General features: G+C 34.8%; 1 protein-coding gene across 5 annotated transcripts in view; it reads left to right on the top strand.

Moving 5' to 3' along the window:
* Positions 1–22925, top strand: part of ABCB5 (ATP binding cassette subfamily B member 5) — a 157281-nt gene that overhangs the window by 48213 nt on the left and 86143 nt on the right. For all 5 annotated transcript variants that reach the window (XR_014301386.1, XM_082693823.1, XM_082693822.1 and 2 more), the window contains exons 8-16: positions 3179–3233; positions 11927–12118; positions 12204–12375; positions 14518–14642; positions 14723–14900; positions 16448–16561; positions 16866–16976; positions 19699–19824; positions 21213–21416. Coding sequence is in view for 4 of the 5 variants with exons in the window: in XM_082693823.1 (XP_082549949.1) it covers positions 3179–3233; positions 11927–12118; positions 12204–12375; positions 14518–14642; positions 14723–14900; positions 16448–16561; positions 16866–16976; positions 19699–19824; positions 21213–21416 (1277 nt within the window). In the remaining variant the exon portion in view is untranslated. The remainder of the gene's footprint in view (positions 1–3178; positions 3234–11926; positions 12119–12203; positions 12376–14517; positions 14643–14722; positions 14901–16447; positions 16562–16865; positions 16977–19698; positions 19825–21212; positions 21417–22925) is intronic.

Genomic DNA, 22925 nt, shown 5'->3' with positions numbered 1-22925 from the left:
AACATAGCACTGGAAGTCCTAGTCTCAGCAATCAGACAAAATAAATAAATAAATAAAAATGAAAAGTATCCAAATCAGCAGAGAAGACGTCAGACTTTCACTCTTTGCAGATGACATGTAGGAAACCTGAAAGACTTCACCAAAAAATTTCTAGAACTGATAGAAGAATTCAGCATAGTCAAGGATATAAAATCATTGCACAGAAGTCTGTTGTATTTCTATACACTGACAGTGTATACAATTGCACCAAAAACCGTAAGATACCTAGGAATAAACCTAACCAAGGAGGTAAAATATCTGTACTCTAAATGCTACAGAGCACTTATGAAAGAAATTGGGGAATACATAAAGAAATAAAAAAATATTCCATGCTCATGGATTTGAAGAACAAATATTATTCAAATGTCTTTGTTTCCTAGAACAATCTACATATTCAATATAATCCCTATCAAAATACTACCACTGTTTTTCACAGACCTAGAACAAACAATCCTAAAATTTGTGTAGAACCAGAAAAGACCCCATATAGCTAAAGTAATGTTAAAAAAGGAGAACCAACTTTTGTAGCAACATGGATGGGACTGGAAGAGATTATGCTGAGTGAAATAAGTCAAGCAGAGAAAGTCAATTATCATATGGTTTCACTTATTTGTGGAGCATAACAAAAAGCATGGAGGACATGGGGAGTTAGAGAGAAGGGGGTTGGGGTAAATTGGAAGGGGAGGTGAATCATGAGAGACTATGGCCTCTGAAAAACAATCTGAGGGGTTTGAAGTGGCGGGGGGGGTGGAAGGTCGGGGTACCAGGCGAGGGGTATTATAGAGGGCACGGATTGCATGGAGCACTGGGTGTCGTGAAAAAATAATGATACTGGTATGCTGAAAATAAATAAATAAATAAATAAATAGGAACCAAACCTGGAGGCATCACAATTCTAGACATCAAGCTATATTACGAAGCTGTAACCATCAAGACAGTAGGGCACTGGCACAAAAACAGATGCATAGATCAGTGGAAAGAATAGAGAGCCAAGAAATGGACCCTCAACTCTATTGTCAACTAATCTTTCAGAAAAGCAGGAAAGAGTGTCCAATGGAAAAAAGTCTCTTCAACGAACGGTGTTGGGAAAATTGGACAGTCACAAGCAGAAGAATGAAACTGGACCACTTTCTTACACCATACAGAAAAAGAAACTCAAAATGGATGAAAGACCTAAATGTGAGACAAGAATCCATCAAAATCCTAGAGGAGGATACAGGCAGCAGCCTCTTCGACCTCACTCGCAGCAACTTCTTGCTAGACCTGTCTCCAGAAGCAAGGAAAACAAAAGCAAAAATGAACCACTGGGACTTCATCAGGATAAAAAGCTTTTGCACAGCAAAGGAAACAATCAACAAAACTAAAAGGCAATCTATTGAATGGGAGAAGATACTCAAAAGTGACATATCAGATAAAGGGCTGGTATCCAAAATCTATAAAGAACTTATCAAATTCAACACCGCAAAACTAAAAAATCCAGTCAAGAAAGGGACAGAAGACATGAAGAGAGATTTCTCCATAGAAAACATGCAAATGGCCAACAGACACATGAAAAGATGCTCAACATCACTTGGAGTCAGGGAAATATGAGTCAAAACCATTAATGCCCCCTCACACTGGTCAGAATGGCTAAAATGAACAATTCAAGAAACAACAGATGTTGGCAAGAATGGGGAGGAAATTGGAACTCTCTTACACTATAGGTGGGAACGCAATCTGGTGCAGCCACTGTGGAAAACAGCATGGAGGTTCCTCAAAAAGTTAAAAATAAAGCTACCCTATGGCCCAGCAATTGCACTACTAGGTATTACCCAAAGGATATAAAAGTGCTGATTCAAAGGGGTACATGCATCCCAGTGTTTATATCAGTAATGTCCACAATAGCCAAACTATGGAAAGAGCCCAGATGTCTAGTAACAGATGAAATATATATATATATATATATATATGCAATGACATGGATGGAACTAGAGGGTGTTATGCCAAGTGAAATAAGTCAGTCAGAGAAAGACAAATACCACCTGATTTCACTCATATGTGGAATTTAAGGAAAAAAAAAAAACAGACAAACATAGGGGAAGGGAAGGAAAAAATAAGACAAAAACAGAGAAGGAGACAACCCATAGAGACTCTTAACTATAGGAAACAAACTGAGGGTTGCTGAAGAGGAGGTGGGTGGGGGAATGGGGTAACTGGGTGATGGACATTAAAGGAGGGCATTTGATGTAATGAGCATTGGGTGTTATATGCAATTGGTGCATCTCTAAATTCTACTCCTGAAAATAATAATACACTATATGTTAATTAAATTGAATTTAATAAAAAAAAAATTTAAACCTGTACTCTTTTTTTTTAGACATAAGCCTAGCTTTTATATACTATACCCCCTTCTGTGTCCTATTTAACTTTAAATACTAATTTATATCCTCTTGTTTTCCACCTGAAGGCTAATCTTTCAAATGTCCCAGTCTTGTTTGAGCAGAATAAAACCATCACTTACACCTCTGGATCCTTCATGTGATGATCTCCTGTCTCCAGTTATTGATTTTTAGTATTTTAATGATAGAAAGATTAAGGATGTGATTCTGTTTATTAAACAAATGGAGCCACCAATTCACTGAGTAAATATTTAACTGCCAACCATGTCCTTCTCTCCAAATTAATGAGTGAAAGGAGGAGGAAAAAAAAATCTTAGCAACCCTAAGTCAATATGCTTGGGAATATTCCTTTTGTTAGAGCTGCTTTATAATAGATTCCCTTACCAGCTCTAGATAGGATGGTCAGTACATAGCAACTGATATTGCTTTGAATTATAATTTTTGATTTTGCTTAAGGCTTCGACAGGTTTTTTGAATTTCATTATGTAGGCTGTCAAATGTGGTGAACATGTAAAGAGGTTTGGTAAAGGTTTAGATAAATACATTGATATCATTGGTATATCATGACATATTATTAAAGAGACCAGAGATTACTATTTCAAATTTTAGTTTAAAGATTAGAAAGTTAACATTATTATAAATCTAAGATAATAAGTTCATTTTCTTGAGAATATATTATATTTGGTTTGGAGTGCTATGTATGAAACAGTGTGGTCAATTATGAATTAATTGCTTTCAAAATTTAAAACACTGTTTTACAGCAAATTACCAGAATTGTACTCAGTCTCAAGAGAAGCTGAATGAAGATATGATTAAGTAAGTCCAAAAAAAATGTTAATATCATGTGTGTTGCATGCTGCTTTATTCAGTACTTACAAGGAAGAAACTGGGGTTTGGTGATGAATATCACATGTAAGTGATTAAAGCAAATGAGTCCTTTTCTTTAAATATATTATTTTTAAATTTAAAAATTAAATATACATAAATTTTTCTTTAATTTGAAAGGTTCATATGTAGGCTCATTTGCTTTAAGTTGTATTTGACAAAATTTTCATGAAAATAAAATTCATTTTGGAATTTGCATTTTTAGGCCAATTTTGCATTCTAGAACTGAAGGTACATATCCTAAAGGCAAAAGAATTTGTTTTTCCTTTTTTTCCAAATTATTTTCCTTATGAACCTTATAGAAAAATGCTATTTCTATACACTTTAAAAACCAAAGAGTCATGTGCAACAATATTAAAAATAATAAAATAATTTTAAAAATTAAAACAAGAAAGTTTTATTGACTAATTTTGGAGACTAATTTTCAGACTATTAAAGTAATGTTGTATTCATACTAAAAATGATAAAATCTGGGGGCGCCTTGGTGGCTCAGTCATTAAGTGCCTGCCTTTGGCTCAGGTCATGATCGCAGGGTCCTGGGGTTGAGCCCTGCATCGGTCTCCCTGCTCAGTGGAGAGCCTGCTTCTCCCTCTCCCCCTGCTTGTAGTACCTCTCTCACTGTCTCTCTCTCTCTGTTAAATAAAGAAATAAAATCTTTAAGGTAAAATAAATAAATAAATATTGTAAAATCGGAAGTAAGTAATTTATAAGGACATTCAGTTTTTGTAGTTTCTGTATTCAACAGTATCATTTCCTTTGTCATGTGTTAAGTTTATTAACACTTTAACTGCATTACTGTATTCGCTGGACTTTCGTAATATCTCATTAAAATTATGAGAGTTTTTGCTACAGACCTAAGAGATCCCTCATTTTTCTCCAAAACGTGAAGCCTGTGTGTTGCACAACCCAAGGGACTCTTACCACATTGCAGTGAAGCTCTCTGGACCATAATTCTTGACCTGCACTGTCCAGTATGTTAGCCACAGCTATATATGGTTACTTAAATTTGAATCAATTAAAACAATAAAACCTAAGTATTTAGTTCCTCATTCCCAGTCACATTTCAAGTGTTCAGTAGTCACATTTGGCTGGTGCCATCTTGTATATTACTGATAACAGAACATTTTCTTCATCACAGAATTTATTGTACAGCACTGTTCTATGCAATGTAAACGGCACCCTCTCCAGTTGTACTTTGCTGGAGCCTCAGCTTTCTTTGAGAGACAGCTGGTTTTTAGCAACCTTTACATAGAATTTCCTTATATTGGCTCTTTTAAAAATTTATGGTTAAAATCCAGTGTATTTCCTTCCACTGAATTCTGTTTCTACAATGTCAAACTGGGGTTCTGATGTATAATCATGAATTTTGAGTTTCTTACAAAGAAGTTTGGAACTTTTAAATATAGGAACATCCATTAAAAAAAAAAACCAGATTAAAAAAAGAATAAAATGAAAAGGCATGTCTATGTACAATTATTAGAAGGTCACAAAATCTACCAAAAAAATTCTTAACATTTATACTATAAAATCTGTTATGCTGTTGTTTCTCAAACTGGTGTTCTGTTTTGGAATATTTGGAATACATGAGGAAAACAAGTTTTCGTGGTCAAATGGGTTTTGAAAATTCTGTATATAATAGCCTCCTCTTGGATACATACAGTATAGATAAGTGTAGTAAAACTCCATTTACTCCAAGTTATTAAACCTGTTTGAGTATAAAACCCAATTTTTTTCCCCAAACACCTGCTAACAGCTGGTGAAACTAATGTTTTGATATAACATTTTGGGGAATCGTTGCTTTATATCTATTTTTTTTTTTTTTGATGAGGAAAAGGTAATACCTCTTTCAGCTATAATCATCAGGAACCAAAGAATTTTATTCCACCTTTTATTTTCCAAAGACAATAACTTATAGCTTTATGTAAGTTTAACATTTTATTTTATTTTTTATTATGTTCTGTTAGCCACTGTATAGAACATAATTCATTTTTGATATAGTGTTCAGTGATTCATTAGTTAAGTATAACACCCAGTGTTTATCACAGCATGTGCCCTAATACCTATCACCCTGTTTCTCTCCCACCCCACCCTTCTCCCCTTTGAATCCCCCAGATTTGGATTCAATAAGAAAATATTTAACTATTTTCAGAGTATTTGGTAAATAAAGCAAGGATACAGGTTGAACATTAAGTTTAACGTTTTAATGTTCAACCTGTGTCCTTGTTTTATTTACCAAAAATTCTGAAAATAATTGAGTATTTTCTTGTTGAATCCAAATCATAATGACTAAATAGTACCAAGATTATTGCTGGTAAATATGATGCCTCCTCTTGCCTCAAGAGTTAATTAATAAATCCATATGAACTTCTAAGCAACTTGCTCCCTCCCTTCTACTACTTCTGATACATCTTTCATAGTCTACTTTAAAGGGGCAAACTATATGACCATGGTTGCATTAGATTTAGTTCAATTGCATTTCATGTAAAATCCATTATAATAGTTGTATAACCATGATAGAAGTTATTTCTCTCACCTAAAAATATCTGAACGTAGGTAGTCTATGTATGAAATATGGCTTAAAAGCCATAAGGGACTTGGCACCCTCTGTCTTTGTACTGGTCCTATCACCACATCTGTTTTAGCAGGGCATATTGCCACTTCAAATAAAATGGAAGTTCTGTTATTTAGGAAGAAGATAAAATCGGATATCAGCCAATACCAATTTCTGCTGCACCAAGTAGTGGCCTAGAATAATTCCCAGATTGTGTACAGTGGGACTATTAATAGGTGATATATTGTAAAAGGAGATAGATGTTCATAGTTAATTGGTCTGAGACAATTGAACTGAGTTGAAGAACAAAATTAAACAATTTCCTTACATTTTTAAATTTTTTTTTGTTATGTTCCTGTATATTATGTTTCCGAGGAAGAATGATGCTAGGTATACAGGGTTTCCCAAATCTACTTGAGAAACGTTTTTCCTCAGAAATACTGCTAAAGTGATTCAGATTTTACATTCAGGATTCAGATCATGGATTCAGGATTCAGATCGTGGGCTATGCCACTTTTTAACTACAGAAGCTGTTGGGTAACTTCTGTAAGCTTTGGTTTCTTCGTATGTGACATGAGGTGTTAATACTTACTAAAGATTCAGTAAAACTCAGATGTCAAGGGCTTGACATAATATTTAACACAAAATAAGTGCTCAATAAGTGAAGCCATCAAATCAGCCTTAATTTGCAAGCAGTTTTGAATCAGAAGACTTAGACCATGAAGGCAGTCTCATTTCCTGATGCAAAATAAAATACTCGGGCTCTGGGACTACTGATGTTTGTTCTTTTGGGACTACTGAGGTTTCTTTTCCTGGGTCCCAGGTAGTTTGGATGTCTGATTACTGGATAAATGAAGGGTTAGTAAGTATAGTATCTTCCTTTCAAAATAAATTGAATGTGTTGCTTTCTTTGTTTTTAAGAAATAATCTCTTAAAAAGTGCATCAGTTCTTCTGTAAAATTATTTTAACTACTTTTTCTGATTAAATGCTTAATAGTTTCATTGTAAATCATGTAAAAAGGCACAAAGAAAAATAAATCACTGATAATCCTGCCATTAATATATAATGAGCATTAGTTTTAGTTTACATTATTACAACTTTTTTACATGTATGTGTATGCATATATAATTTTAATATAATTAGAATTATACTGTTTGCATGATTTTAATAGCTTTATTGAGGCATAATTTCCTTATCATAAAACTCAAAGTCTTAACTGTACAATTCAATGAGTTTCAGTAAACTGACAGAGTTGTGCAACCATCACCACAATCCATTTTTAGCCTACTTCTACTACTCTGCAGAGATCCCTCTTTTGTAGTCAATCCCCATTCCCACACTCAGCCCCCAAGCAACCATTTACCTGTTTTCTGTCTCTAAAGATTTTCATCACCTGGACTTTGTATGTGTGTGGAAACACATAAAATGTAGGGTATCTGGCTTCTTTTCTTTATTAGCATAATGTTTTTGAGTTTCATCCATTTTATAACATGTGTCAGTAGTTTATTCCTTTTAATTGCCTAGTAGTAATTCATTGCTGGGGTACACCTGCAGTATTTATCTGTTCACTAGTTGATGGAAAATTTGAATGTTTCTGGTTTGGGGCTGTTTATAAATAATGCTTCTGTGAACATCAATATAGAAGTCTTTGTGTATGCATACATTTCTATTTCTCTTGGGGAGATACCTAGAGGTGGAATTGCTAGGTCATATGTTAAGTTATGAATGTCTTTTTAAGAAACTACCAAACTGTTTTCCAAAGTGGCTATACCATTTTGCTTTTTCACCAACAATGTGTAAGCATTCCAATTTCTCCATATCCTTGTCAACATTTGGTTTTGTCTGTCTTTTTTATTATAATCATGGTTGTAGGTGGAGTGATACATTGTGGCTTTAACTTGCATTTCTAATATGACTAATAGTGAGCACTATTTTCATTACTTTTTAAGCATTCATATATTTTCTTTGGTTAAATGTGTTTAAATATTTTGCCTATTTTTTAATTGCATCATTTGTCTTATTATAGAATTATGAGAATTCTATTTTATAAATTCTAGATGTAAGTTCTTTGTCCTATGTGTGATTGGCAAATACTTTCTTCTAGTCTGTAGGTAGTCTTTTCATTTTATTAAAGGTTTCTTTTGAAGCCCAGAAGTTTTAAATTTTGATGGTGATGTACAATTTATCAAGTTTTTCTTTTATGGATTGTGCCTTTGGATGTTAAGAATTCTATGTCTAAACCAAGATCATGAAGATTTTCTCCTACAGTTTCTATTAGGGCTTTGAATATTTTAGCTCTTACACTTAGGTCTGTGATCCATTTTGAGTTTATTTTTGTGACTGTTATGAGGTAAGATTCTAACTTTTTTTGAATATGGCTATATCCATTTGTCCTGGCACTATTCTTTGAAAAAATTGTCTGTTCTCCTTTCTCCTATCCTCATTGGCATCTTTGCTAAAAATCAATTGTCCAAATATAAGGATTAGTTTCTGTTCTCTCAATTTTGCTGCATTTATTGTTATATCTATTCTTAGGCCAGTATCATACTGTCTGGATTAGTGCAATTTTAGGAAATAAATAAATAAATAAAACCAGAAATTGTAAGTCCTCCAACTTTGTTCTTAAAAATTATCTTGGGTCTTCTGAGTTCTCTTCATTTCTATGTACGTTTTGGCATCATCTTGCCAATTTCTGCCAAAAAATCTCCTGGGACTTTTGATAGGGATTGTGTTGAATCTGTACATCAATTTGAGGATATTGTCATCTTAACAACATTGAGTCTTCCAATCCATGAACATGGATTACCTCTCCATTTATTTATATCTTCTTTAATTTCTATCAACAGTGTTTGTAGTTCAGTGTTCAGATCCTGCATTTCTTCTTTTGATTTGCTTTTATAACCCATTTTCCTCTTAAAATATTGTAAACATTAGAAAACAGTCAACTCTTACTATTTACAACAGTTATTAAAGTTGTCATGAATACTGAATTTGCAAATATTAAACCATTGTTAGTAGGGTAAATACAGGGTTAGGTTCCTGTGACCCTATGGTCACAACATTTTCATCATTCAACACAAAACCTCAAATTATGTGTATTTCCATTTAAAGACAACCTATTTAAAAAACAATTATCATATGATCTCTCTGAGATGAGGAATTTGAGAGGCAGGGTGGGGGGCTTGGGGTAGTAGGGAAGGAAAAAATGAAACAAGATAGGATCTGGAGGGAGATAAACCATAAGAGATTCGTAATCTCACAAAACAGAGGGTGGCTGGGGGGGTAGAGGGGTAGGTATAGGGTGGTTGGGTTATGCACATTGGGGAAGGTATGTACTATGGTGAGTGCTGTGAAATGTGTAAGCCTGATGATTCACAGACCTGTACCCCTGGGGCTAATGATACATTATATGCTAATAAAATAATTTTTTAAAAAGACAATTTATTTAATATATGTTGTTGATTCATTAACATTGAATTCAGAGTCAATAGCACTATAACTCATGCCAGAATGACACCTATCTAACACATATATTTTCTCCATAGGACACATCACAGCTTTCTTACACTTAGGAATACTAGAGAGCACTTAAACATGCTGCCTAGGAGTCACTTTAAACAGTGGAATCATCAAAAATTAAATAAAAACACAAAAATCAGAAAAATGTGGCACTACATAGACCACAAAAATGGCACTTGTTCACAGTGTGAAAGCTGAAACAAGAAGGCAGAGTGTTGCCTTGTTCAACCTCAGCTGGGAACATCTTTGTTGGGCAGCTCAGATTTTTTATACTCTATGCATGTCCATGAGTAACAATGAAAACATCTGAGTATTTATTTGAGGGTTAAAAATAAGCTTTAGTGACCAAGCAGATTTGCCAACACATAAACTGGGAATAATGGGGAGCAACTGTATGTTCTTCTGTGTTTTCCTTGATACTTCACTTTCCTGGCTTTCTACCTACCATGTTGGCCACTCTCCAGCTTGCTTTGCAATTCTTTCTCTTTACCCCAAACTCTACCATGTACCTGAGCTGATTCCTTGGTCCTCTATCTTTTTTATCTACACTTAATTTTCTTTCTCTGTGGGTAGTCTCAGTCCGCCCTTTGTTTTAATTACCACCTACAAGCTGATGACTTTCAAATTTACATCTCTAGCCTAGACCCTGCCCAACTATTTCAGACTCTCATTTTCAGCTTCTTTTTTTTTTTTAAGATTTTATTTATTTATTTGACAGACAGAGATCACAAGTAGGCAGAGAGGCAGTCAGAGAGAGAGGAGGAAGCAGGCTCCCCGCTGAGCAGAGAGCCCGATGTGGGGCTCGATCCCAGGACTCTGGGATCATGACCTGAGCCGAAGGCAAAGGCTTTAACCTTGAGCCACCCAGGCGCCCCTCTCATTTTCAGCTTCTTATTTAAAACCCACTTTGATGTTTAATAGGCACCTTGGTCCTAATGTATCTAAATCAAAACACATAATAGCTCTTACAAATCTATTCCATTTCCCATTGTCCATGGCTGTACATGGCACACCATTCACCGAGTCGCTCAAATCAAAATCTAAGGACTTATCCTTAATTTCTCCCCTTCCTGCATTCCTCACAGTCAGCACATTGGCAATTTCATTTTGCTGTATTTCCAAAATTAGAATCTGTCCATTTCTCTGTACATCAGCTGCCACCATTTTCATCCACGTTCCTATCCTTCTCACACCCTGGCCATTGCAATAACCTCCCAACTAAACTCCTGCTTCAGTTTGTTTCACTTCCATTTATTCTTCATAGAGGAGCCAGACTGATCTTTTTTAAAGTTGAACTGATAAGGGCATCCCATGCTTAAATTTTCCAATGGTCTACCTTTTTTCTTAAAATAAAAGCTGTGCAGGGCACCTGGGTGGCTCAGTGGATTAAAGCCTCTGCCTTTAGCTCAGGTCATGATCACAGGATCCTGGGATCGAGCCCCACATCGGGCTCTCTGCTCAGCAGGAAGCCTGCTTCCTCCCTCTCTCTCTGCCTGCTTGTGATCTCTGCCTGTCAAATAAATAAGATATTTTTAATAAATAAATTAATTAATTAAAACATGCAATGTACCATGGCTGCTTACAATATTTGCTAAATTCTCTGACCTAATCATTTCATACCATTTTGGAGTTCTTTTGTTCCTGTAATATGCTAAGGTTTTTCCTGCCTCAGATACTTTATTATTTTCTCTCCTTTTTCTCTATTATTTTTCTCGCTTTTCTTGCTCTTCTTATGGCTAGCTCCATTTTACCTTTTGGAATCCAGCTCTTTTACTTCCTCAAAAAAGTTTTTCTTAACCATTCTATCTGTATTAGCTCTCCCAACCCACCTTTTACTCACTGGTTATTCTGTGACTTATCGCCCTGTTTACTTCCCTCATAGAACAACCTAAAATTATTTTTCTATGTGTATTGTCTGTCTCCTCCCACCAGGATATAAATTCTTACACCAGTATGTAAATAAAGGAAGGCCTTATCTTGCTCATGACTGTATCTCTAAAATGCCACACATAGTGGGTACCTAGTATATATTTTTTAAATGAGTCCATTTATCTGGTCTCCTGTTAGATTGTTTTCAGCTCTTCTTTTTTGTTGCGAACTACCATGACCATCCAGCTAGATTAATCTTTTTACATATTTCCTTAGGGCAAATTCCTAAAGTTGAATTTTGTATTTAATAGTATATATATATTTTTTTAAACTATTTTGTACTAGACTACTATCATTTCTTCATCCACCTATTCCATGTACAACTATCTTAATTACTTCAGTGTAACTTTCCTAATGAAAGTATTAAAAATTATTGAAAGAAGATATAAGTAGCAAGTGTTATAAAACAGTAGTTTCTACTAATTAAGAGAGACGCACTCTAGACTGGAGAAACCTAGAATTTTGTGTTCAATGTACTTTACTTCTCATGGAGATTTATTTTGACTTATTTTATAGGTTATAGCACAAATTCTCTCAATCAAATATTATGACATCTCATTTTTTTTTATCAAAGGGGAAAACTGCACTTGAGTCTCACTAATATTTCCAATAATCATTTTTCAGGTTGACTCTGTATTATACTGGAATAGGAGTTACTGCCTTGGTTTTTGGCTACATGCAGATTTCCTTTTGGGTTATGACAGCAGCACGACAGACCAAAAGAATTCGAAAACAATTTTTCCATTCAGTTTTGGCACAGGACATCAAATGGTTTGATGGTTGTGACATTGGTGAATTTAACACTCGCATGACTAAGTAAGAGGATTGATGTGTAGTATATCGACTTTGTTTTCATATATTCTATATCAGTGACTTAACTGCATTTACTTACTTGTTTCAGTGACATCAACAAAATCAGCGATGGTATTGGAGAGAAGATTGCTCTGTTGTTTCAAAACATATCTACTTTTTCAATTGGCCTGGCAGTTGGTTTGGTCAAGGGCTGGAAACTCACCCTGGTGATTCTCTCCACATCTCCACTTATAATTGCTTCAGCAGCCATATTTTCTCGGGTAGGCAAGATAGCTAAATGCAGTGTTGACTGGAAACAGGAGTATAAACTAGGTTATTTACTAAATTTGTTAAATAAGGCATTTCTATTCATTTCCTATATCTAAAAATGGAAAGGGATATTAAACATCACCAATACTTTTGATTTTGTTCACTGTTAATCACTTTTTTTGCCTTCAAGTTATTTGACCACAATGAAGTTAATTTTAATATCTTACTAACACTAAAAGAATTCCTCTTCATTTAGTAGCCTAGTGCAACTTCAAATGAAAGCATAGATAGAGAATTATGAGAGAGTCTTACACATTCTAAATTTCCAGATAAATGTGTGCAATTCATTTCATCAGAACAAAATAAGAAAATCCTAAAATTATAAACAGTTTTTCATATCGGCCATTTCAAGTTTTTATTTTTTATAAGGCTCTTAAATTACATTCAAATGTCTACTAATGTCTACTTCTTGTACTTTAGAGATCTATTTCAATTTTTTAAACAAATTATGTATTTTCATTTTAAATTATATTTCTAGCACTATTGTGAGTATATCACAAAATATTAATCTATTTATAACCTGGATTAGAAACCAGTGCTCTTTGTTAAGTACAAAAACAACCAATATATCCCAGTATCTCTCTCCAAATCAAGTCTGGCAATTCTACCAATGTGTATATCCATCATCTCGATTGGAGGCACAGTGCATTCTTAGGGATGGATGAGGTTTTTATTTTGCAAAGCTAATTGTTCTTTATGGAAATCAAAGCTATAAAATTCACTGAGTTTATTTGCTAACACTATTCAAGTTCAACCAAACAAGAATTTGCAGCAATAAAATTCTATGGCTGAATAAATCCCTAACAGGTTTCAATGTTTAGGCAAGAAATCTTTATCTAATGAGACTTCTAGTCTTGACCTTATAGCCCTTATAAAAATCTTCATCCCCAGCATATTTGAAATGAGGAAACCTCTCAATAGGAAGATTGCCAACTATGTGTTCAGAGCTTAAACTTAACTGCCCAGGAAATTAAAGTGGATAAGAAGTTTAGAGGTAACAACAGTGGGTAATCTAAGTTCTGCTATTATATTAACTGGTTATAAAAAAGAAGCAAATAAAGCTCAAAGTTATCCAAATAACCAGAGACGCCAGGATGTGTGGTTTCTACCTTACTTTGATTCATTTATTAAACATCAGGGTTTTTGCTAGGTGTTTCTTCCTTTCCAGTGATATACATGTGAATTCAGAAAATAATGAGTATTACTCAGTTTATGCTACTTCTTTAACAACTGTCCAAGTGTGTCTTATGTAAAATCATCTCCAGTTATGTGGAATGTGTTTTGAAAATGAAATTTGTTATGTGAGTAGGCAATAAAGACTTATAGCTCAGAGGTCAATTTTCCTTCTATTCCATTTCATTGAACAGTTGTTCTAAACTAAATGAAATCCTTTACTATTACAAGAGTAGGAAGTGAGATGTTTAATAAAGAAGCACATTCTGATTTAAAAATTTTTAAAAATCAGGTAAACCTGCCTAATATCAATAAGCATGATATACTCCTTCTTCTCTGTCTCTTAAATCTCACCTCTTACTGTTAGAGATATAGGATTTACCAGTAGCCTGCATTATGCAGTAATAGCTTCAGGGGTCATAATCCAGACATATGCAGGATCATCTTCCTCTTCTGCCTCTGTGACCTTTAGCCTACGGAAGACTTGCTTTTTATGTAATAACAAATCAAGTCGAATTAGGCTTACTAGTTTCCAAAGTGCACCCAAAAAGGACTGTGTCCCTAATACCCATCTCCAAATCAAGTCTTTCCCAATTTTATTTATGTAAGTACCCAGGTTCTAAGATTTTAAAAATATAGGGAGAGAACAGTGAAGCTCTGCTTATACAAGGCAGAGTAGAAATTTAGATTGAAGATTACTTCAGACTAAACTCTTTCCCTGCAGTGAGACTTTAAAAAGTCAGTTAATATCTCTGGCAGTTGCTTTTCTAATTTGCAAACTGAGGAGTTAGGTCAAATGATCTTAAGTACCTTTCCAATAATAAAAGTCTGCTGTTCTAGATTCTATCTGAATTAAATGCTCTGTACGTTACTGCCTCAGGATCATTTTTTTGGTTAACTGTGGTCCTGGTTTATTACAGATAATCATTTCATTGACCACTAAGGAATTAAATGCCTATTCCAAAGCTGGGGCTGTGGCAGAAGAAGTCTTGTCATCAATCCGAACAGTTGTAGCCTTTGGGGCCCAGGAAAAAGAAATTGAAAGGTCTGTTCCTTTAATTATGACAATATTTGCTTGGTTTTAGTTTTCCCAAAGTCTGTTCCATTGCATTTTGTCTTTTTAAGGTATACACAGAATCTAAAATGTGCAAAGGATATTGGCATAAGAAAAGCTATAGCTTCAAAACTCTCTCTTGGTGCCATGTACTTTTTTATGAATGGAACCTATGGACTTGGTTTTTGGTATGGAACCTCTTTGATTCTTAGTGGAGAATCTGATTATACCATCGGAACTGTTCTTGCTGTAAGTCTTGACAGCAAAGGTAACTGGCCTATATAGTCTTCTTATCTAGAGCTTAGTAAAAATTGTCTTTGAATGACAATGAATGTCAAAAAATGAATGTTTTTTATAAATACTTGTTTCCATCAAATGATTTGTATAGGGGCGCCTGGGTGGCTCAGTGAGTTAGCCTCTGCCTTCAGCTCAGGTCATGATCTCAGGGTCCTGGGATCGAGCCCCACATCAGGCTCTCTGCTCAGCAAGGAGCCTGTGTCCCCACCACCACCCCACCAGCTGCTCTGCCTGTTGTGATCTCTCTCTCTGTTAAATAAACAAATAAAGTCTTAAAATAAAAAAATAAAATAAAATAAATAAAAATTAAAATTAAAAAATATTTTTAAAAAGACTTGTATATAGCTTTAAATTATAGTTATAAAGGCAGGATTTGTTCATCCAGTGTATCTTTAAAAGCACCATGCTTTTAGAAGAATCCTTAATGAATTCCCTATTAGGATACAGAGTTTTCTTAATCCAGCAATTAAAAAGGCCAGTCTCTAGTGAGACTTTTACCTTTCAAACTTGCTGAGGTAAAATGGCAGTCTACATTAACCTTGTTGAATGTCTTCCCTCTGAAAAATTTTGTAGATTAAACTCTCCTGCCCTTCCTCTGTCCTTCAGCATATGGTAATGTTAAAGACAGACTCTCTGCAGCTCTGTCCAATGTCACAATTTAGAGGGTTGGGTTTTTGTTTTTTTTTTTAACTCTTAGGGGTTTTATGTTAAATTTTTATTTATTCACTTATCCTCCCAAATTTCAACAATAAACAGTTCAGTTCAGGATTAAGAACAATTTGTCTTGCTGAACTGAATTGATATGGTCTATATACTTCAGTTCTTATTTGGCCTTCCCATTCTATGTAGATTTCTTTTCTGTCAACTAAAGTTATCTTTTGGATTTGAGACTTTAATCATTAAAACTTGTATATAAATGAAACTTGAGCATGAGGAATTTGGGGCACATCCTTATTTCTCAATTTGTGTGTGACTTGGGGCAAATGACTTGCTAAACCTTAGCTTCCTCATTTGAAAGATAGGGAAAATGCCCCGACTTAGGTTCTTTCCTTATTTTATTTTTTGCAAATATGTATCTGTCTGAAAATGAAAGATGTCCAATAATATAAGAATTCAGAGAAGTTCAACAGAAATAGTATAATGCCTCTATGCTACTGAAATCTGTGACATCCTTCTCTGTAAAGTTTAAGGGATCAATCAGCAAGGAGGAAAGGCAGCTCATCTTGCTCAACCAGTAAGCACTCCATAGTAAGCAGATTTTCCTACTCAGACTTCCTGCCAGGTGATAAGAAACTCATGGGATAATCAAAAGCTGTTTCACTTTAAGAAAAAGCCATCATACTTGAATTAAATTCTTTCCTTTATATTTAGACAACAACTTCCATTCCTTCCTACCTTATTTCTCTAATATCTCTTTGATCTCAACCATATATACATTTCATTCTGTTGTCTCTCTTATGTAATTGAGGAGGGTAAATATTATTTTCTTGTTCCTATAGGTTTTTTTTAGCGTAATCCATAGTAGTTACTGCATTGGAACAGCAGTCCCTAATTTTGAAACCTTCACTATAGCCAGAGGAGCTGCCTTTCATATTTTCCAGGTTATTGATAAGGTAAGACTTCAAACTGCTTTGAAAGATAGCTACCATTACTACAAGAAAGAAACCAAAAAATTGACACACTTATTTCACTAAAAGATGGGCAAAATCCATGTTGGACAATTGGCTATGGAAAGAGATTGTTTTAACTTTTCTAAAATGACATTGTGTTTTATTGAAATCTTCATGTCTAACTCAATATACTTCTGAAGTAGAAAAGAAAACATTGTAAAAGAAAACGGTCTTTACACTGTTTTTAGGATGTAGAGTGTCAGGTTAGTCCATTGAAGATTTGTAACATTCTCCTTGTTTTTCCAAGAAACCTGCAATAGATAACTTCTCAACAACAGGATATAAACCAGAATGCATAGAAGGAACTGTGGAATTTAACAATGTCTCTTTCAGTTATCCGTCAAGACCATCTGTCAAGGTAGCTTAATTTAATTATAGAATTGTGCAGTCTTGTGTTATCTTATCCTGACCAAGATCTCTTCTTAAGAGATTATTTAGGATCATTTTTACTTTTCTTTGAGACTTCAGGAAAGAAAGAGAGAAATAAAGAAAAAAGAAAAAGAGAGAGAAAGGAAGGGAGGGAGGGAAAGAGTAGGCCAAAGCCGGGAGAGGGAGAGAGTGGAAGGGGAGGAAAGATAGATCAGTAATGGTCCAAAAACTCTTGAAGAGCTAGTTATATTTTGCAGCCTCTTTTCTACATCCAACTGACTAAAACATTTTCAACTCCCTGAAATTCCTTTACTCTGCATTTGGGAGCACACCAAAATGTCTTGGATTGATGACATCACCTATCAGTGGTCCCTGAATATTATCACATTCAACAGAGATAACTCAAATTAACTTTCTAGTCTCTAACCTGAAGAAACTATGCCCATGTTGTGCCTTTCCCTTCTCCCTTTCCTAAGAGCTCTACTGCACCAGCATTCGTGTTTCAGGTACAATTCTTCCTCACTTTTAGATACATATACACACTCACGTGTATGAGCAGTCACACTTGCAGCACAGAGTTTTTCCACCCTCCATCATTTAGACTTTGACAAGTTCTTGTGAAAATATTTATCAGTCTTTTCTTTTTCTTTACATTTTATTTGTGTACTTATCCAAAAAAGGTAGTTACAGCTAAAAATTGCAAAGAGTAATTACTAACAAAATACCTATGTCGTAGGAAAAGGAGACCGAGGGCAATTGGGTGACTCAGTCCTTTAAGTGTCCAACTCTTGGTTTTGGCTCAGATCATGATCTCAGAATTCTGAAATTGACCCCCGTGTTGGCTCCATGCTCAGCACGGAGTCTCCTTGTCCCTCTACCTCTCTGCTCCTCCCTCTGTGCTCATTATTTCACAAATAAAACCTTCAAAAAAAAGAAGGAGACTATTTTAAGTAAAACTGATAAAAAATTACTAATGCCATCAACCTTTAATACTGTCTAAAATGCCCTCATACCCCCTGCAAAATTTGCATCCAGAAAAGATCTGTCTACTCCTACTTTCTTATTTTTCTCTTTGATTGAAATTCTCTTTTCAAAGCTTTTTATTTTTTTTAATTTTTGTTACTTAATTACCATTACTGGAATAGTGTTGTTTTCTACCATTTTTCTTAACATAAACACAGCATTTGCAACTACATTTGGGTTGGTTGTTGAAGACTTAAGTACCAGTTTGCCATTAAATTGCAAAGTAAAGTGCTCTCTGGGTTTTAAACAACTTTTTAAGTGAATTTTTTGAAATATAGCCCTTTTTTAAAGCTAAAGAATGAATAATTTTAAAGAAAGAGTCTACCACTTTTAAATAAACAAAACAGATTCTTGGGAAGCCTGATCTGCTCAGTCTGTTAAGTGGCTCCCTTTGGTTCAGGTTATGATCCCAGATTTCTGGGATGGAGTTCCACTTCAGGCTTCTGGCTCAGCAGGGAGCCTGCTTCTCCCTCTGCCTGTCATTCCTCCTGCTTGTGTGTCTCTCTCTGTCTCCTTGACAAATAAATAAATAAATAAATATTTAAAAAGCAACAACACAGATTCTTCCAAGGAAAGTAACAGAAACCAACTCCAGACTGAAGTACAGAGGAGGTACTCCCACCAGGAGTCCCCAGTTTCTCACCTCCTTTACACAATTCTTCCCTGCGTGGCCCTTTGAAAGTTTTATGTTTAGCTTATTTAAAGGGTCTGTTTCTTTACAAATGGGGAGATCAAAGTCAGAGAGTCCAAGGAGAGATTCCCATATTTTCTGGCTGAGTACATATAAATGCAAGCAAAAATAGGTGAGGGTTTGCTTGCTGTTGTCATTTTCATGGGGCAGTTATTTGTCAGGCTTCTCTCACATTGAAGGTCTGTAGGACACTAAAAGCTGGTAGCAACTCTCAGTGATTAAGAAAAATTTTAAAGTGCTACACCATGAGATCTGCTAGAGAAGGAGGGTTTCTAATGGTGGAATCCCATTCATGGGAGCACCTAGAGAATCTTCCTGGTTGTTTTACTTTGCAATACATTTTGTGATAATATTAAATATATATATATATATATATATATATATATATATATATATATATATCTTTTTTAAAGTATTTTACTTATGCATTTATTAGTCAGAGAGAGAGAGAGAGCATGCACAAGCAGGCAGAGTGGCAGGCAGAGGCAAAGAGAGAAGCAGGCTCCCCGCAGAACATGGAGCCCAATGCGGGATTCAATCCCAGGACCCCAGGATCATGACCTGAGCCGAAGGTACCGGCTCAACCCACTGAGCCACCCAGGCATCCCACAATTATAAGAAATAATTTCCTTAAGTAGCTCATGAAAATAGCTGGCAAGATTTCATTCCGTTGTTGCAAATTAGAAGATAAAAGCTTTCACTAACTTGGTAGTTGAAAATATGAACAGTTTGCTGTGGCTAGTTAATATTCTGAGTAATCTTAATCTAGATCCCCTCTTTATATAGAGATGGTAACAGTTTTTTTTTTATCATTTTTCAAAGTTATGTAAATTTTTATTATACATGTACATGAAAGAAAACAAGATCTAAATTTGTTTTTAAGTATCACAGAAAAATTCATTTTCTGTTTATAATTATACATTAAATCTCTGAAAATATGGGAATCATATTTTCACATACCTACTTTTATAGAATTTTTCTCCCTACTTTCCAATAGATTCTGAAAGATCTGAATCTCAAAATCAAGTCTGGAGAGACTGTGGCCTTGGTTGGCCCCAGCGGCAGTGGGAAGAGTACTACAGTCCATCTTCTACAAAGGTTATATGATCCTGACAATGGCTTTGTAAGTTCACCTAGCAAAATCATTTGTAGCACCTAGCAATCATTTCATCACATGATGAAATTAGGAAATACCACCTATAACAGAGGGCTTACAACTATATCAGTTTTTAATTTTTAACATTGGCTTTTCTCAGCCAATTCATTTTCTTTCCTGTATATCCATTCATTCAGAAAATATTTATTGAACACCTGCTGTGTGCTAGGCAGTGTTCTGGGTCCTGGGGAATATTGATGAGCAAAGCATAAAATCCTCTGCCTTCATCAAGTTTACACTCTTGATGACAAGAGATCGACAAATAAAATAAGTAACATATAGTATGTTAGAAGGTGATGAAAGCTGTTGAGAAAAATAATTTGTAGTACTCAGAATTTATGAGATTATCAGTTTCTCAAAATATCCCAGAAGAATATCTGTAGAAAATATGCTCTCTCATTTTCTTCTATTACCCATAATGTTGCACTTGGCTTTGTTACCCTTGTAAATAGCATAGAGAATAAGACTGCAATAGTTACAGAAGCATAATTCTTAATGCTTCTCTTAAAATTTTCGGCTATTTAAAAGAAAATCTACCCTGCTAGAGCCTGGTTTCATTTAAATTTGACTTCCTAAGTCTTAATTTGGACCATACTAGATTCACGTATTCATGCTAATATTAAATAACTAGATTATTAGATAAGCATTCCATACACAAAACAGTAGCATAGAATACTCATACTCAGAGAGAATACTAAAGTTGGTGAGAAAGATAGGCTCTGTAAGTTTTAATTATCAAACCTTGACCCTCCCACTGGAATATTTGGAATAATGGGTAATGATACTATCTATGAGGAAGACTGTGTTCATTTACTATTATTTATATAAATGAATAAAAGATATTTTTGCCTTTTGCAGTGAAATGGGGTGTTAAAGAGAGTAAAGGAAATTTCCTAGGGTCACCTGGCTGGCTCAACTGGAAGAACATGTGACTCTTGCCTCAGGGTTGTGAGTTGAACCCCACATGGGAAATAAAACTTTTTAGAAAAAGTGCATGTTTTAGAAAAATATTCAAAGATCACATCAGTCTTAAAATAACAAAATTGAAGTTTGTTACGTGTGTTGACCTTATAACATTTGTGGCTCCTATAGCATGTATCTACTGATTTGTTTTTCTTAGAGTTAAGATTTTCAGGAGGTTGGACAAGATTTTAAGCCCCGGTTTTTGACATTTTATTCATTCCCATTTATCAGAAAAAGTGTTGACAATATACATACTATAAATATTTTATCAAAATAAGTCTTTGATCCCTGAAACACCCTGCTCCTCAGCTTATGGTTTGAACTACTAAAAAGACTCTAAACACAATGCAGTGTAAGGCATCACAACATGATTCATTCCTTTGGTTTGGCAGATCACAGTGGATGGGAATGATATCAGAACTTTGAATGTACACCATTACCGAGAACATATTGGAGTGGTCAGCCAAGAGCCTGTTTTGTTTGAAACCACCATTAATAACAATATTAAATATGGACGAAATGGAGTGACTGATGAAGAGGTTGAGAAAGCAGCAAAAGAAGCAAATGCTTATGATTTTATAATGGCATTTCCCAATGTAAGTACACTATGTAGCCTGTGGTCTTAACTTAGAACTAAAGCAGGGCAATATTCCAAAAATAAGATAACAAAACAATAACTTCTACAGAGTAGGAGCAATGTGAATAACTGTTGGATTGTCCTAAATGAAACAGCTAAAAATGAGAAAGCATGGCAACAACCAGAAGAAGAAATGCATCGTTGAATCATACTTAGTTCTTACTGGTTCTCACTGCAACTGGAAAAGAAAAATAAATGAAGAATATATAACAAAGAAATATGAGACAAAATCATCAGTCCAAACTGAGAATTGCTGTGTCTGCAAATTGTTGATTTTTAAGGCCATCTTGTGGCTAAAAGTGAGAATGTCACAGACAGTGTGGAGATTGGTTCTGTGATGAGGCAAAAGAAAAACTACGACTGTTTTTTAGAAGCACAAGAGGATCATGGGGTAGGAGAGGAAAAAATAAAATAGGTTGAAACCAGAGAGGGAGACAGACCATAAGAGACAAGCTCAGAAAATAAACTGAAGGCTGCTCAGTTTTATAAGTTTTATACTTTTTTATAAGTAATATATTATACATTAAAAAATTTTTAAAAAGAAAAAAAAAGGGCACATGAAGCCAGTAATGGAAAACAGATGTAAATCATATTTGGAAAGAGATATAATAAACTAAAACTCTTGATATTAGTTTATATCACATCCTAATGGGTATTTAGAATTGATAGGTATAAAACCATTTATTTACATTTCCCAAAGTATTCATTCATTAAAATTACCTTGAAACTATTGTGGGGAGCATTCTGTAAATTACAAAAGGATGAGATTTGAAATTAAAATACAGAATAAAGGGTGCCTGGGTGGTGCAGTCAGGTAAGCGTCCAACTCTTGATTACAGCTCTAATCATGATCCTAGGGTCCTGAGATCAAGCCCTGTGGTGGACTCTGCTCAGCAGGGAGTCTGCTTAAGATTTTCTCTCTCTCGGGCGCCTGGGTGGCTCAGTGGGTTAAGCCGCTGCCTTCGGCTCAGGTCATGATCTCAGGGTCCTGGGATTGAGTCCCGCATGGGGCTCTCTGCCCAGCAGGGAGCCTGCTTCCTCCTCTCTCTCTCTGCCTACTTGTAATCTCTCTTTATCAAATAAATAAATAAAATCTTTAAAAAAAAAAAAAGATTTTCTCTCTCTCTCTCTCTCTCTCTCTCTCTCTCCCTCCCTCTTCCTTTGCCCTACCACGTGTACATATTTCCCTTTCTCTCTCACTAAAATAAATAAATCTTTAAAAAATAAAATACAGAATAAAATTCTACTATACCAAAAGGAAACAGTAACAGAAAAGTTTATTTCAGTGGATATATTTTACAAACCATACTCCATGAGTCATAATAATTTTGTTCTTTTTCTTTTAATAAAAACTTTTGTCACTAATTATCTTTTATCCCCCATTATTTTGGGTCATAATTGGAATAGCAAACTCATTAAGGGCTTGAGATCATTCTTTGCCTTGTAGTTTGGGAAAACAGACTTCCTT

Source organism: Mustela nivalis, assembly GCF_964662115.1.
Source record: "Mustela nivalis genome assembly, chromosome: 12".
NCBI lineage: Eukaryota > Metazoa > Chordata > Mammalia > Carnivora > Mustelidae > Mustela > Mustela nivalis.
This window is presented reverse-complemented; position numbering and strand designations above follow the sequence as displayed.